Source organism: Lithobates pipiens, unplaced genomic scaffold (assembly GCF_037356315.1).
Source record: "Lithobates pipiens isolate NorthernLeopardFrog02 unplaced genomic scaffold, aLitPip1_a1.2 Scaffold_28, whole genome shotgun sequence".
Lineage (NCBI taxonomy): Eukaryota > Metazoa > Chordata > Amphibia > Anura > Ranidae > Lithobates > Lithobates pipiens.
Genome location: NW_027507789.1, coordinates 222056213 through 222071787, shown reverse-complemented (window position 1 = coordinate 222071787; position 15575 = coordinate 222056213). Strand labels below are relative to the sequence as shown.

General features: G+C 54.5%; 1 protein-coding gene across 1 annotated transcript in view; it reads right to left on the bottom strand.

Annotated features, from left to right (window-relative positions):
* RBM38 (RNA binding motif protein 38) overlaps window positions 1-15575 on the bottom strand; it is a 30060-nt gene that overhangs the window by 12313 nt on the left and 2172 nt on the right. The window contains exons 2-3 of the mRNA XM_077460574.1: window positions 1014-1137; window positions 425-479 (exon numbers count right to left, since the gene is read on the bottom strand). Of these exons, the coding sequence (XP_077316700.1) occupies window positions 425-479; window positions 1014-1137 (179 nt within the window). The remainder of the gene's footprint in view (window positions 1-424; window positions 480-1013; window positions 1138-15575) is intronic.

Here is a 15575-nt window from a genome sequence, read left to right as displayed (position 1 = left end):
AAAATAAAATAAAAATTGTAATAAAATTTATATATATATATTATATATATATATACACACACACACACACACTTTTTTTTTTTATTGTGTATTCAATTTTTATTTATTTTTATTAGGACCAGTGTGTGGCTCCTCCCCTTCAGGATTTGAATCACCAAGAACAGAGGGGGCAAAAGTCCATTTATATAAACCAAAATCAGAGCTTTTCTCTGTGTGCTTCAAGAGACAAACCTGATAATGCAGTAGAGGGGCAAAAGACAAAAAAATGCCCCCCAAAATACAAATTTGGGGCTTGGCCGATTTGCAAATTCCCAGCCCCCCCGACACACACACACACACACACACACACACACACACACACACACACACACGCTAATATTCTATACGGCTCATGGCCTTAAGACGCTGCAGAGACGGAACTCACCCAATGGGTCGCTGGATGAAGGCCGGGTGTAATTGTTGAACTCCGATCGTGAAACCTGGGAAAAAAACAAAAAAAAACAAATGTGTCATGTGGAATTATGGGACGGGACGATGTTAAAGCAGCATGGATCTACTCTGATCAACCCAAGAAAAGATTTGTAGAGCCAATCAGCCTTTTTTCTTTTTTTTGGGGGGGGGGGGGGGGGGGGTTTGTAGACTCACCCCTGGCTTCTTATAACTCTAACTGGTGGTTTTCTACATGTTGAGTTCCCAACTCCACCTATCCAGGGCAGTCAGGATCAGGAGCCCCGCTCCTTGCTAGATTTTTCTTATATCAGGGGATTTCATCAGGAGCAGAGCCGCCTTTAATGCGGGGCAAACATTGTTTTGGGGCCAAAAAGCAGCTGCCCCTTGAGCCCACAAATAGCATACATGGCCCTTTTTGCTTTCATCGTCCCGGGATCACAGCGTTGGGCTCACTAGTGCTGCTGTACATGAGGATCAGCTGCGGTCGGAAACCTACCTCTGCAGCTTCGGCCGGCAGCTGGAGTACACTCTGTATCTGGGGGGGGGGAAGAATTATCACTTACCACTCTGGAGGTTACGAGGCTTGGCTCCCAGGTAGGCAAGGTTAACATTGGCCTTCCGCCCATCAATGATGGGATTGGGGTCTTTACAGGCTCGGTCGGCAGCCCCCCGGTCAGACATCGTTACCTGTAAAGAGAAGAAGAAGAAGAATGGCCGTTTAGGGCAGGAGGACACTCAAAAACGGACACTTCATTAATACACCTGTTCAATTGCTTGGTAACACAAATTGCTAATCAGCCAATCACATGGCAGCAACTCAATGCATTTTAGGTATCTAGATGGTGAAGACAGCTTGCTGAAGTGCAAACCAGAAATCAGAATGGGGAAGAAAGGGCATTTAAGTGACTTTGAACGTTGGTTGTTGGTGCCAGACAGGCTGGTCAGTATTTCAAGCACTACTGATCCACTGGGATTTTCATGCACAACCATCTTTTGGGATCACAGAGAATGGTCCGAAAAAGAAAATATCCAGTGAGCGGCAGTTGTGTGGAGGAAAATGCCTTGTTGATGTCAGAGGAGAATGGGCAGACCAGATCCAGATGATAGAAAGGCAACAGTAACTCCAGTAACTCACTTGGTATTCTGCATACCTTGGGTGTAACATCTCTGAATGCACAACACATCCAACCTTGAAGCAGAAGACCACACTGGTTGCCAATCTCGTTGGCTAAGAACAGGAAACTGAGGTTAAAATTCGCACAGGATCACCGAAAATGGAAAAATGTTGCCTGGTCCAAGTCTTGATTTCAGCTGAAACATTCAGATGGAAGGGTCAGAATTTGGGGCATGGATCCATCCTGCCATTTACTAACAGTTCAGGCTGGTGGTGGTGGTGTAATGGTGTGGGGGGATATTTTCTTGGCACACGTTGCGTCCCCCCCCCCCCCAGTACCAATTGAGCATGGTTTAAGCACCACGGCCTACCAGAGTACTGTTGCTGACCATGTCCATCCCTTTATGACCACAGTATCCCCATCTTCTGATGGCTCCTTCCAGCAGGATAATGCCCCATGTCACAAAGCTTCAATCATCTCACCACTGGACAATGAGGTCCCTGTCCTCCAATGGCCTCCACACTCACCAGATCTCATCCAATAGAGCACCTTTGGGATGTGATGGAATGGATGATTCACAACATGGATGTACAGCAACTGCATGATGCCATCATGTCACTATGGAGCAAAATCTCTGAGGAATGTTTCCAACACCTTGTTGAATCTATTGAAAACAGTTCTGAAGGCAAAAAAGGGGGGGTCCAACCTGGTACTAGCAAGGTGTACCCAAGAGGCTGGGGAAACAATTTCTACACTCAACAGCTTGAGGAAGACCAGTCTACGAAACAGGAGTATCTGCATTAGGTGAGAATACACATGTGGTCTTTGGAAGTTGGCACACCGTGGGGCATCTCAGCCATCGCATACAGAAGGTTGTAGTGTTGTACTCCCAGTTCATGGGTCATTTACATCAGGGAGAGGACTCCACACCCAAGTCTCCAAAGCTTCCACTAAACGAGGGCTTGAGGAAGAGAGCTCTACAAATATTAGCATCTGCATTAGATGAAGATACATGGTTGGTCTAGGAATGACCGGACACTCACGAGCCATCGTATATATTGTTAAGGAAAACAATGACTGGGAGAGAAAAATAAAATAAATAAAATCTGACCCCGTTGATTGCTTTGTCCTCCCGGGGGAACCAGCCGAAAGATAGTTGACCAAAATCATCTGAAAATTCTCTCGTCTGTGGGCACCTCAGCAATCACACACACATTTTAAGAATGACCGTGTTCTACAGAAAGGTGCCAGACATTGAATGACAGTCACCTCTCAAGCCAATTCTGGTGACAGTCTAATGTCATGGCGTAACCCTGATCCTGACACCGATAGAAGACCTTGGTGTGCCTGCAGAGCACCCCTTCCCTCCATAGGCCAAATATAATTGGATAACCACTGCAACTAATGGTGTTGAAGGATGCCTGTCACCTTGGGACTTGCTACCAAAATTAACATGTACGGTCCAATCATGGTGGGTGCATAGCACACCCCTAAACCCTGCACACAGCGCACTCTGGACTCTGTACCCTGTACGTGGCGTACCCCTAAACCCTGCACGGAATGCATCAACAGAAATTGCGTACATAGTGCAACTGGACCTTTGAAGGAAACTATAAGACTGATGTTACCAGGGCCGATGCCACCACTAGGTAGCCGCCTAGGGCGCCCAGCCACTAGTGTTCCAACTCTCTTCAGCAAGCAACTAAGTCTCAGCATCAGCAGGCAGCCGCCGCTACGTTCACACAGTGTCAAAGGTGCAGCAGAGGACTTGTGTTTGTGTCCTGATTACCGAATGAATGGAAGCAAGCAAACATTGATAGGCCCTGGCGAGGCTGCTTCTGATGGCCCTGGCAGGGGCATTGCTAGGCCTACAAAAGATCTGGCGCTAGAGCCCATAGCAGCATAGTAAAGAAAGTCACACGCATGTATATACGCGTGTATCCCCGGAGACCCTCCTTTACATCAGGGTCCCCAGACAGACCCCCCTCCTTGCATTAGGGTCCCCAGAAAGACACCCCCCCCCCCATTTACATCAGGGTACCCAGGGAGCCCCCCCCCCCCCACTTACATCAGGGTCCCCAGAAAGCCACCCCTTGGGGACCCTTGCAGAGACTCAGGGCTATAGCCCCAAAAGCCACACCACTGGTGAGGCCGAATTTGATGGGCGATTAGATATACATATACATATACATATACATATACATATATATATATATATATATATATATATATATATATATATATATATATATATATATATATATATATATATATATACACACACACATACATACACACGCAGGGCAAGTGGGGTTTCGCCTGGGGTGTCAAAAACCCTTGCACCAGCCCTGAATATGACACCCCTGGACTAGATCAAGGCGCTGACTGAAGCTCAAGAGTGGTAATGATAAAAAAGGAAAAGCTTTTTGTATAAAGTTCCTGTATATTTGGACAAATTTAGGAACTTATTTCGGATTAAAAGGTCGTATTTAGGATGAACCATTGGCTCGAGAGTTCAATCCCACCACATCCTTCCATGCACTTCTGCAGGAAAGGTTATGCTGTGTCGCTTAAGTAAAATGGTCACAATGAGAACCACAAATTCTTCTTCCCTTTTATTCCATAGGCCACCCAAAGACCTATCAGTCCTGAGTGCTTTCCACTCAAAAGGGATTTTATATAGCGTGTACTATAATGTTCTAGTTTGGGGGATTTCCAGCTCAAGGGGAATTTTTTGTTTAATGGTGGCTTGCATTAGTACGGAAACGCAACAAGGTGCTGTAAAATATTTACAAACACACACAAAAAAAAAAAAAAAAAAAAAGGAACTTATTTTCACCAAGTACAGAGTTGCCTCTCCCAACTAGAGTCTCGTAGATCCCTGGGGTTCCTCCAGGTTCATAGAGGTTCCATGAGTGAGGAGAAAATTCCTGCCTCGTAGATAAGTTCCCATTGACACTAATATTTTTTTTTTTTAGCCAGCTGTAAGGAGGGGGCCCATCCTTCCCCCACAGGCCACCAACGAATGGGGGCCATCCTTCCACCTCCCCCCCAACTGGCCACCAACGCAAGAGGACGGCTCTTCCCCATTGACCAATAGAGTGTGAAGATTTAGGCCTCGTTCACACCTGAGCAGAGTGATTGTCAAGGCGTTTTTTTCTTAGGTTTTGCAAGTGTATTCCGAGTGGAAAACTACGCAATGTGGAACTCCCGACAGCCACAAACATACAATTCTTGGGGGGGGGTGAAGAGGTCAGGTGGTTTGGAAGAGCGTAGAGAGGCCTTGAAATCTGTCCAAGGCCAGGCTTGGAAAAATGTGGAAGTTTTACTCATCACCTTTGTACTGGAAAGCCCCAAAGATTTATTCTTGAACCTAAATTCCCTTCAGCTTGAAAAGTGAAACCCTGGTGCTAAAGTTGAGTAGCACAAAAACGTGTCGGCCCCTCCATTACCATTGGCCCTAACTGATAAAAGATTTCTGGACTGTTAAAAACTTGAAGCATTCTCCTCAACTTGCTTGATATTGCCTACCCCCACTAAAACCAACCCTACACCCTCCCCCCCCCCCCCCCTTCCCATTTAGCCTAAAGCGCTGGCCAAGGGGCTGGGCCGAGCCTCACCGCCTATATACAAACCCAACTGTCTCCTACGGGATATTTATCCTCATCCTTTTGAATAAGAAAAGCAGCCGTTCCCATAACGGTAACCGGATTTTCAGGTTTGCTGGCCACTTAAGAAGAGAAAAGCCGCACAAACACCAACACAGACGCACATGTAAAAAACAAAACAAAAAGAACCCAACTCTGTAAACAGATTGCAGCCCAGGCCGTGGAAAACGCCACTTGATCCAACAAGGACAGGATGTGCCACCAAGTTCACTGCTGTCCAGATTATTCGCAGGGCTCGCAGCCTTTTTTCAGCGTCTCTGCCCAGAATAATTAAGTGATGTAACCGCTCTCGGTGCCAGCTTGGCATCCGTTCAGCTGCCAGAGTTCAGGAAGTCATGGCAGGTTCTAGTAAAGTCTCAATTGTTTTTTACATTTTTGGGGGGAATGGGGCAGGGAGAGCTGATGAGGGGGGTCCGACATAGTTTTTAAATTCGTTGCCAAAAGGGGACGCTGGGCAACCTACACCCATTCATTTATACTGGTCTAAATCAAGGGAGACACAGCATAAGAATCTTCACTGATTATCAGTTGGGAGGAGACATCAGATGTTTCTCTCTTGTGTGAACAGCCAGATCCTTTAAAGATAACCACACCACCTCAGCATGGTCTGATTTCAGATAAGGGTCCAGACTTCACACAGCTCTCCAGGCTATAAATCGCTGAGAGGCCAGTGGGCGGAGGTGACCGCCTTCCAGTAACATTTGTCACCAAGCCATTATAGCCCTCCGCTTGCCTTTAACTGGCTCTTGGGCCACTACTCCCCCCCCCGCCGACACCAAACGATGGGCCACTACTCCCCCCCCCGCCGACACCAAACGATGGGCCACTACTCCCCCCCCCCCGCCGACACCAAACGATGGGCCACTACTCCCCCCCCCCGCCGACACCAAACGATGGGCCACTACTCCCCCCCCCCGCCGACACCAAACGATGGGCCACTACTCCCCCCCCCCGCCGACACCAAACGATGGGCCACTACTCCCCCCCCCCGCCGACACCAAACGATGGGCCACTACTCCCCCCCCCCCCGCCGACACCAAACGATGGGCCACTACTCCCCCCCCCGCCGACACCAAACGATGGGCCACTATTCCCCCCCCCCGCCGACACCAAACGATGGGCCACTACTCCCCCCCCCGCCGACACCAAACGATGGGCCACTACTCCCCCCCCCCGCCGACACCAAACGATGGGTCCACTACTCCTCCCGCCGACACCAAACGATGGGCCACTACTCCCCCCCCCCGCCGACACCAAACGATGGGCCACTACTCCCCCCCCGCCGACACCAAACGATGGGTCCACTACTCCCCCCCCGCCGACACCAAACGATGGGTCCACTACTCCTCCCGCCGACACCAAACGATGGGCCACTACTCCCCCCCCCCGCCGACACCAAACGATGGGCCACTACTCCCCCCCCCCCCCGACACCAAACGATGGGCCACTACTCCCCCCCCCCCCCGACACCAAACGATGGGCCACTACTCCCCCCCCCCCGCCGACACCAAACGATGGGCCACTACTCCCCCCCCGACACCAAACGATGGGCCACTACTCCCCCCCCCCCGCCGACACAAAACGATGGGTCCACTACTCCCCCCGCCGACACCAAACGATGGGTCCACTACTCCTCCCCGCCGACACCAAACGATGGGTCCACTACTCCCCCCCGCCGACACCAAACGATGGGCCACTACTCCCCCCCGCCGACACCAAACGATGGGCCACTACCCCCCCCCCGCCACCAAACGATGGGCCACTACTCCCCCCCCCGCCACCAAACGATGGGCCACTACTCCCCCCCGCCGACACCAAACGATGGGCCACTACTCCCCCCCGCCGACACCAAACGATGGGCCACTACTCCCTCCCCCCCGCCGACACCAAACGATGGACCAACTACTCCTCCCCGCCGACACCAAACAATGGGTCCACTACTCCCCCCGCCGACACCAAACAATGGGTCCACTACTCCCCCCGCCGACACCAAACGATGGGCCACTACTCCTCCCCGCCGACACCAAACGATGGGCCACTACTCCCCCCCGCCGACACCAAACGATGGGCCACTACTCCCTCCCCGCCGACACCAAACGATGGGCCACTACTCCCCCCGCCGACACCAAACGATGGGTCCACTACTCCCCCCGCCGACACCAAACGATGGGTCCACTACTCCCCCCGCCGACACCAAACAATGGGTCCACTACTCCCCCCGCCGACACCAAACAATGGGTCCACTACTCCCCCCGCCGACACCAAACGATGGGCCACTACTCCTCCCCGCCGACACCAAACGATGGGCCATTACTCCCCCCCGCCGACACCAAACGATGGGCCACTACTCCCCCTGCCGACATCAAACGATGGGCCACTACTCCCCCCCCCGCCGACACCAAACGATGGGCCACTACTCCCCCCCCGCCGACACCAAACGATGGGCCACTACTCCCCCCCCGCCGACACCAAACGATGGGCCACTACTCCCCCCCCGCCGACACCAAACGATGGGCCACTACTCCCCCCCGCCGACACCAAACGATGGGCCACTACTCCCCCCCCGCCGACACCAAACGATGGGCCACTACTCCCCCCCGCCGACACCAAACGATGGGCCACTACTCCCCCCCGCCGACACCAAACGATGGGCCACTACTCCCCCCCCCCGCCGACACCAAACCATGGGCCACTACTCCCCCCCCCCCGCCGACACCAAACCATGGGCCACTACTCCCCCCCCCCCCGCCGACACCAAACCATGGGCCACTACTCCCCCCGGCCGACACCAAACCATGGGCCACTACTCCCCCCGGCCGACACCAAACCATGGGCCACTACTCCCCCCGGCCGACACCAAACCATGGGCCACTACTCCCCCCGGCCGACACCAAACCATGGGCCACTACTCCCCCCGGCCGACACCAAACCATGGGCCACTACTCCCCCCCCGCCGACACCAAACCATGGGCCACTACTCCCCCGCCTAATATTAAAAGATGGTGCATAGCAGGCCCTGTCCATTAGGGGCACCCGGGCACCGCCCTCTTCAGGCCACCCTGAACATGCAATGGATAGATTCATGCATGGCCGCTGCGGCCCCCTCCTAGTCATGCGTCCGGCCTCTTTCAGGGCACATTAATTACAGCTGCCAGGGTTTTTTTTGTCCCCCCCTTTAAACACAATTAGAGCCAGGGGCTCTAATAGGCTTCAAAATAGGGTGGGCCTGGGACACAGAGAGTGCGAATGGAGACCACCCAGGTGAGTTGCAACAGCGAATGAATATTCGCTGTTGCAACACTGATCCTCCTCCCAGACCAATTGGGTCTGATATCCGTCACACAATTGGCTGAAAGGACAGGCGATCCTATGGGATGCCTAGGAGGAGGGGAGGAGACAAGCCACTGGCCGATGCCTGGATGTCTGATCCCCAACAATACCTGGATGCCCGGACCCAACCGATCCTTGGTCGTTTGTCGCCGCCCCCCCCCCCCCCAAAAAAAAATAAAAAAAAAAAAAAATAAAAAAAAACACCACCAGCCACCACCGGTGCATAGTTTACCCCACTGAAGCCAAGACATTTTCTACTCCCACTGGCCACCCCTAAAGTCCGAAGAACAATAAATTGGCCCTTTGTTCAGAAAGTTTGGAGACCCCTGACCTAGAGCATTGCTCAACTGTAGAGGAAAAAAAAAAACTCTTCTCCCGCAGAGCCTATAAACAGCAACAAGTCATAGAAGCTAATCCCCCCCCCCCTGCTGTTGATCAGCTGGTGATATACTTCATTCCTCCACCGAGACTTGGACATGGCTGCCTTAATGTATGAAACAGAAGTCTGGGATCACAATCTCAGCAAAAACCCACAGAAAAAAAAAAAAAAAAAAAACAAAAACAAACACACACACACACACACACACACACACACACACACACAAAAACTTTACTACAGACAGCACATTTCCTACATTTAAAGAATAGGAGGAGGATAATGGGGCCCATTGCTGAATCGTTAGGCTTGGCATCCAGGCCTGGAGTTTTCCCTTCAAAAATCACATGGGTCAGCATGCTTGCGACCGAGGTCAACAGAAACAGCGATATCGCTTGGAGCAAAATAATGCTCACCTAATGCTGACACTGCTTTCCCCATCCTTTGAGGTATATGGTCCACCGAGCCAATACAGAACCCCCATGGGGGGGGGCTGAACCCTCCACCAGTCCTGCATGTGCTCAGTAGCATTTTGGCAAATTACATAGATGATCCGACTTCCAGTTATAAAAAAAAAAAAAAAAAAAAAAAAAGGAAGGAGGGGGAAGAAGTTTGACCTGGAATTGTCCTTGATTTTTTTTTTTTCTTTTTTTCCTTTCTTTTTTTAAATAACCTGGTGGAAAATACCCCCCACAAGCAGAGACCATCATCCATATCAGCTGGAAACATTGTCCCTTAGCAGCCAGTGGTAACTTTTGACAAGCTGCAAAACAGTCTCTAATGAGATAAGAAAAAAGAAAAACCCTGTTTTTTTTTTTTTTTGTTTTTCTTTTTTTGGGGACAATCTCAGGTCAGGTCAAAGTAACTTTATAAAGTTATGCCCCTGATATTTTTTGGTAAAGTTACAAAGTCACATTTGTGACCTGGAATAGCTCAATAAAAATAAATTTTAAATAAACAACAAACACTTGTTTCAATAAAGTCACAAGATATGTGACTTTGAATTGTCCCTGATGTCTTTTTTTTTCTGTGGTTACAAAAAGTCACATTTGTGTTTCAGTAAAAAAAAAAAAAAAAAAAAAAAAAAAAAAAAAAAAAAATGGAATTGAGTAATATTAGAAAAAAAAAAAAAATTTAATAATAATTTAGGGGGCAACTCCAAGTCACATTTTTGCAACTACTGAAACAAGAGGGGGTGGGGGGGGGGGGGGGGGGGCAATTTCAGGTCACAAATGGGTGTTTAACAAAAAAAAAAAAAAAAAAAAACACCAATTTGTGACCTGAAATTGCCCCTCCTTTTGTTTCAGTAGTTGCAAAAATGTGACTTAGAGTTGCCCCCTAAATTTTTTTTATTTTTTTTTTTTTTAAATATAAAACGGTGACACTGATGAGGACCCTGTTCTTGGAATTCGCTTTTGATCTTACATCATACCTACAATGACACAGCAATTAACTGCCAGGCCAAGTTGCAAATGGTTCTTTAAAGTAAACCTGTCACGACAGACGCGGGGGAAGCCGCCACCGACCATTCCCTGAAAATTCCAGGCAAAGAAGCCGCTGCAGCAGCCGGCAGCCGGTGCAACACACCAGGCAAAAAAAAAAAAAAAAAAGGGAAGTCAAGGTTTGGCTCTCAGTTCTGCTCGGGGTCGCCTGAAATAAATCTGGATGGTGGTTGGACTTTTCCCTCCTTCAATAACTTCCCCACAAGTAGACAGACAGAGTCACCCCCCCCCCCCCCAATCTGAATCTCCCCGGAGTTCCCAGAACACGGCTTACACATTTTGGCCGATCGTACATTGCAAGGAAAAGGAAACAAGTATGCTGGCAGTAAAGTCCTCCATTTGACCACTTTCTACCACCAACAAGTGGAGTACGATTGGCTGCACCATGGTAAAAAAAAAAAAAAAAAAAAAAAAAAAAAAAAAAAGGGGGTCCACTTGCGCACATAAACATTTGTGACCTGGGGGGGTCCTCTGGAAATTCTGAATATTCGTAGATAAGGCCTCAAAGCCAGCAGAGGAGGAGAATTCGCACTTCACTCATAGCTTCCTCCAACAGCTGAGGAACAAAAGGCAATGAGACCAGCAGCAATCACCTGATCACTTCTACAAAGGCCACACAGGGGGGCCAACACCAGCCCCGCTACAATGGCTGGAAGGTCAGAGATTTCACCCCCTGTTAGCACCTCATCTGGGAGAGTCTCATCTCTGTCAGTTCTCAGCTCACAAATGATTATTATTAATATCCCACACGTAGCTGTATGGTCACCCTCAGATCCATAGCAGTGGTCCTCCAACCCCCCCCCCCTCTCAAATCCATAGCAGTGGTCCTCCAACCTCCCCCCCCCTCAAATCCATAGCAGTGGTCCTCCAACCTTCCCCCCCCTCAAATCCATAGCAGTGGTCCTCCAACCTCCCCCCCCCCCCTCAAATCCATAGCAGTGGTCCTCCAACCTCCCCCCCCCCTCAAATCCATAGCAGTGGTCCTCCAACCTTCCCCCCCCCTCAAATCCATAGCAGTGGTCCTCCAACCTTCCCCCCCCCCCTCAAATCCAAAGCAGTGGTCCTCCAACCTTCCCCCCCCCCCTCAAATCCATAGCAGTGGTCCTCCAACCTTCCCCCCCCCCTCAAATCCATAGCAGTGGTCCTCCAACCTTCCCCCCCCCCCCTCAAATCCATAGCAGTGGTCCTCCAACCTTCCCCCCCCCCCCCTCAAATCCATAGCAGTGGTCCTCCAACCCCCCCCCCCTTCTCTCAAATCCATAGCAAAGGTCCTCCAACCCCCCCCTCTCAAATCCATATCAGGGGTCCCCAACATGGCAATCCGCAGTCATGGCTGCTTGACCTACAAGTTATCAGTAGGGCCTTACACGCGGTAGCTCTTTGGGTTGGGTTTGTTCTCCCATCTTGCGATGACTAATGGAATACACGTGCGTTTGTCACCCGGAAGCATTATTTGGATATTATCCACCATGTGCATTTTTTTTTTCTTTGCCAGCGTAGGCGTTCCTCGTTCATGGCACAATTGCCCACATGAAAGTCCTAGTGAGTAACGATCATGTCACAGGTTTGGTAAACGGAGTCTTAGCGACAAGTAGCTTTCACCCCATTGATGGCCAACCATACTTACAAGGTGCACTTGTCATACTCACCAACCAGAACTACCAACCAGCCTGGCAAGGTGTCCCTACAGTTATCGCCAACCAGCCTGACAGGGCGCTCCTGTACTGATCACCAACCAGCCCGATGGTGTGCCCTTATATTAAATCGTCAAGCAGCATGACAAGGCGCCCAATAGTAATGCCAACCAGCCCAACAGGGCATCCCTGTAGCAATCATCAACCAGCCTGACATGGATCTGGCTCCTACAGCAATTGCCAACCCACCTGACAGGGCATTTGTAGCGACCACCAACCAGCCCCAGTGATCTGCTGCTCGACAAAAGCAATCACCAACCTGACATGATTCCCCCTCCTCGGTGATGGCCAGTCTAATAGGGCCTCCACCAGCTTGACATGCCCCCCCCCCCCCCAGTGATCACCAGCCTGACAGGGCTCCCCCCCCCCCTCAGTGATCACCAGCCTGACAGGGCTCCCCCCCCCCCTCAGTGATCACCAGCCTGACAGGGCTCCCCCCCCCCTCAGTGATCACCAGCCTGACAGGGCTCCCCCCCCCCCTCAGTGATCACCAGCCTGACAGGGCTCCCCCCCCCCCTCAGTGATCACCAGCCTGACAGGGCTCCCCCCCCCCCTCAGTGATCACCAGCCTGACAGGGCTCCCCCCCCCCCTCAGTGATCACCAGCCTGACAGGGCTCCCCCCCCTCAGTGATCACCAGCCTGACAGGGCTCCCCCCCCCCCCTCAGTGATCATCAGCCTGACAGGGCCCCCCCCCCCCAGTGATCATCAGCCTGACAGGGCCCCCCCCCTCCCCCTCCCCCAGTGATCATCAGCCTGACAGGGCCCCCCCCCTCCCCCAGTGATCATCAGCCTGACAGGGCCCCCCCCTCCCCCAGTGATCACCAGCCTGACAGGGCCCCCCCCCTCCCCCAGTGATCACCAGCCTGACAGGGCCCCCCCCCCTCCCCCAGTGATCACCAGCCTGACAGGGCTCCCCCCCCTCCCCCAGTGATCACCAGCCTGACAGGGCCCCCCCCTCCCCCTCAGTGATCACCAGCCTGACAGGGCTCCCCCCCCTCCCCCAGTGATCACCAGCCTGACAGGGCTCCCCCCCCTCCCCCAGTGATCACCAGCCTGACAGGGCTCCCCCCCCTCCCCCAGTGATCACCAGCCTGACAGGGCCCCCCCCTCCCCCTCAGTGATCACCAGCCTGACAGGGCTCCCCCCCTCCCCCAGTGATCACCAGCCTGACAGGGCCCCCCCCTCCCCCTCAGTGATCACCAGCCTGACAGGGCTCCCCCCCCCCTCAGTGATCACCAGCCTGACAGGGCACCCCCCCCCTCAGTGATCACCAGCCTGACAGGGCTCCCCCCCTCCCCCTCAGTGATCACCAGCCTGACAGGGCTCCCCCCCCCCTCAGTGATCACCAGCCTGACAGGGCTCCCCCCCCCCCTCAGTGATCACCAGCCTGACAGGGCTCCCCCCCCCCTCAGTGATCACCAGCCTGACAGGGCTCCCCCCCCCCTCAGTGATCACCAGCCTGACAGGGCCCCCCCCTCCCTCAGTGATCACCAGCCTGACAGGGCTCCCCCCCCCCCCCTCAGTGATCACCAGCCTGACAGGGCTCCCCCCCCCCTCAGTGATCACCAGCCTGACAGGGCTCCCCCCCCCCCTCAGTGATCACCAGCCTGACAGGGCTCCCCCCCCCCCCTCAGTGATCACCAGCCTGACAGGGCTCCCCCCCCCCTCAGTGATCATCAGCCTGACAGGGCCCCCCCCCCCTCAGTGATCATCAGCCTGACAGGGCCCCCCCCCCCCAGTGATCATCAGCCTGACAGGGCCCCCCCCCTCCCCCAGTGATCATCAGCCTGACAGGGCCCCCCCCCTCCCCCAGTGATCATCAGCCTGACAGGGCCCCCCCCCCCCCAGTGATCATCAGCCTGACAGGGCCCCCCCCCTCCCCCAGTGATCATCAGCCTGACAGGGCCCCCCCCCCCAGTGATCATCAGCCTGACAGGGCCCCCCCCTCCCCCTCCCCCAGTGATCATCAGCCTGACAGGGCCCCCCCCCTCCCCCAGTGATCATCAGCCTGACAGGGCCCCCCCCCTCCCCCAGTGATCACCAGCCTGACAGGGCCCCCCCCCCTCCCCCAGTGATCACCAGCCTGACAGGGCCCCCCCCCCTCCCCCAGTGATCACCAGCCTGACAGGGCTCCCCCCCCTCCCCCAGTGATCACCAGCCTGACAGGGCTCCCCCCCCTCCCCCAGTGATCACCAGCCTGACAGGGCTCCCCCCCCTCCCCCAGTGATCACCAGCCTGACAGGGCTCCCCCCCCTCCCCCAGTGATCACCAGCCTGACAGGGCTCCCCCCCTCCCCCAGTGATCACCAGCCTGACAGGGCTCCCCCCCCTCCCCCAGTGATCACCAGCCTGACAGGGCCCCCCCCTCCCCCTCAGTGATCACCAGCCTGACAGGGCTCCCCCCCCTCCCCCAGTGATCACCAGCCTGACAGGGCCCCCCCCTCCCCCTCAGTGATCACCAGCCTGACAGGGCTCCCCCCCCCCCCCTCAGTGATCACCAGCCTGACAGGGCACCCCCCCCCCTCAGTGATCACCAGCCTGACAGGGCTCCCCCCCTCCCCCTCAGTGATCACCAGCCTGACAGGGCTCCCCCCCCCCCTCAGTGATCACCAGCCTGACAGGGCTCCCCCCCCCCCTCAGTGATCACCAGCCTGACAGGGCTCCCCCCCCCCTCAGTGATCACCAGCCTGACAGGGCTCCCCCCCCCCCTCAGTGATCACCAGCCTGACAGGGCTCCCCCCCCCCCTCAGTGATCACCAGCCTGACAGGGCTCCCCCCCCCCTCAGTGATCACCAGCCTGACAGGGCCCCCCCCTCCCTCAGTGATCACCAGCCTGACAGGGCTCCCCCCCCCCCCCTCAGTGATCACCAGCCTGACAGGGCTCCCCCCCCCCTCAGTGATCACCAGCCTGACAGGGCTCCCCCCCCCCCCTCAGTGATCACCAGCCTGACAGGGCTCCCCCCCCCCCTCAGTGATCACCAGCCTGACAGGGCTCCCCCCCCCCCTCAGTGATCATCAGCCTGACAGGGCCCCCCCCCCCTCAGTGATCATCAGCCTGACAGGGCCCCCCCCCCCCAGTGATCATCAGCCTGACAGGGCCCCCCCCTCCCCCAGTGATCATCAGCCTGACAGGGCCCCCCCCCCAGTGATCATCAGCCTGACAGGGCCCCCCCCTCCCCCTCCCCCAGTGATCATCAGCCTGACAGGGCCCCCCCCCTCCCCCAGTGATCATCAGCCTGACAGGGCCCCCCCCCCTCCCCCAGTGATCACCAGCCTGACAGGGCCCCCCCCCTCCCCCAGTGATCACCAGCCTGACAGGGCCCCCCCCCCTCCCCCAGTGATCACCAGCCTGACAGGGCTCCCCCCCCTCCCCCAGTGATCACCAGCCTGACAGGGCTCCCCCCCCTCCCCCAGTGATCACCAGCCTGACAGGGCTCCC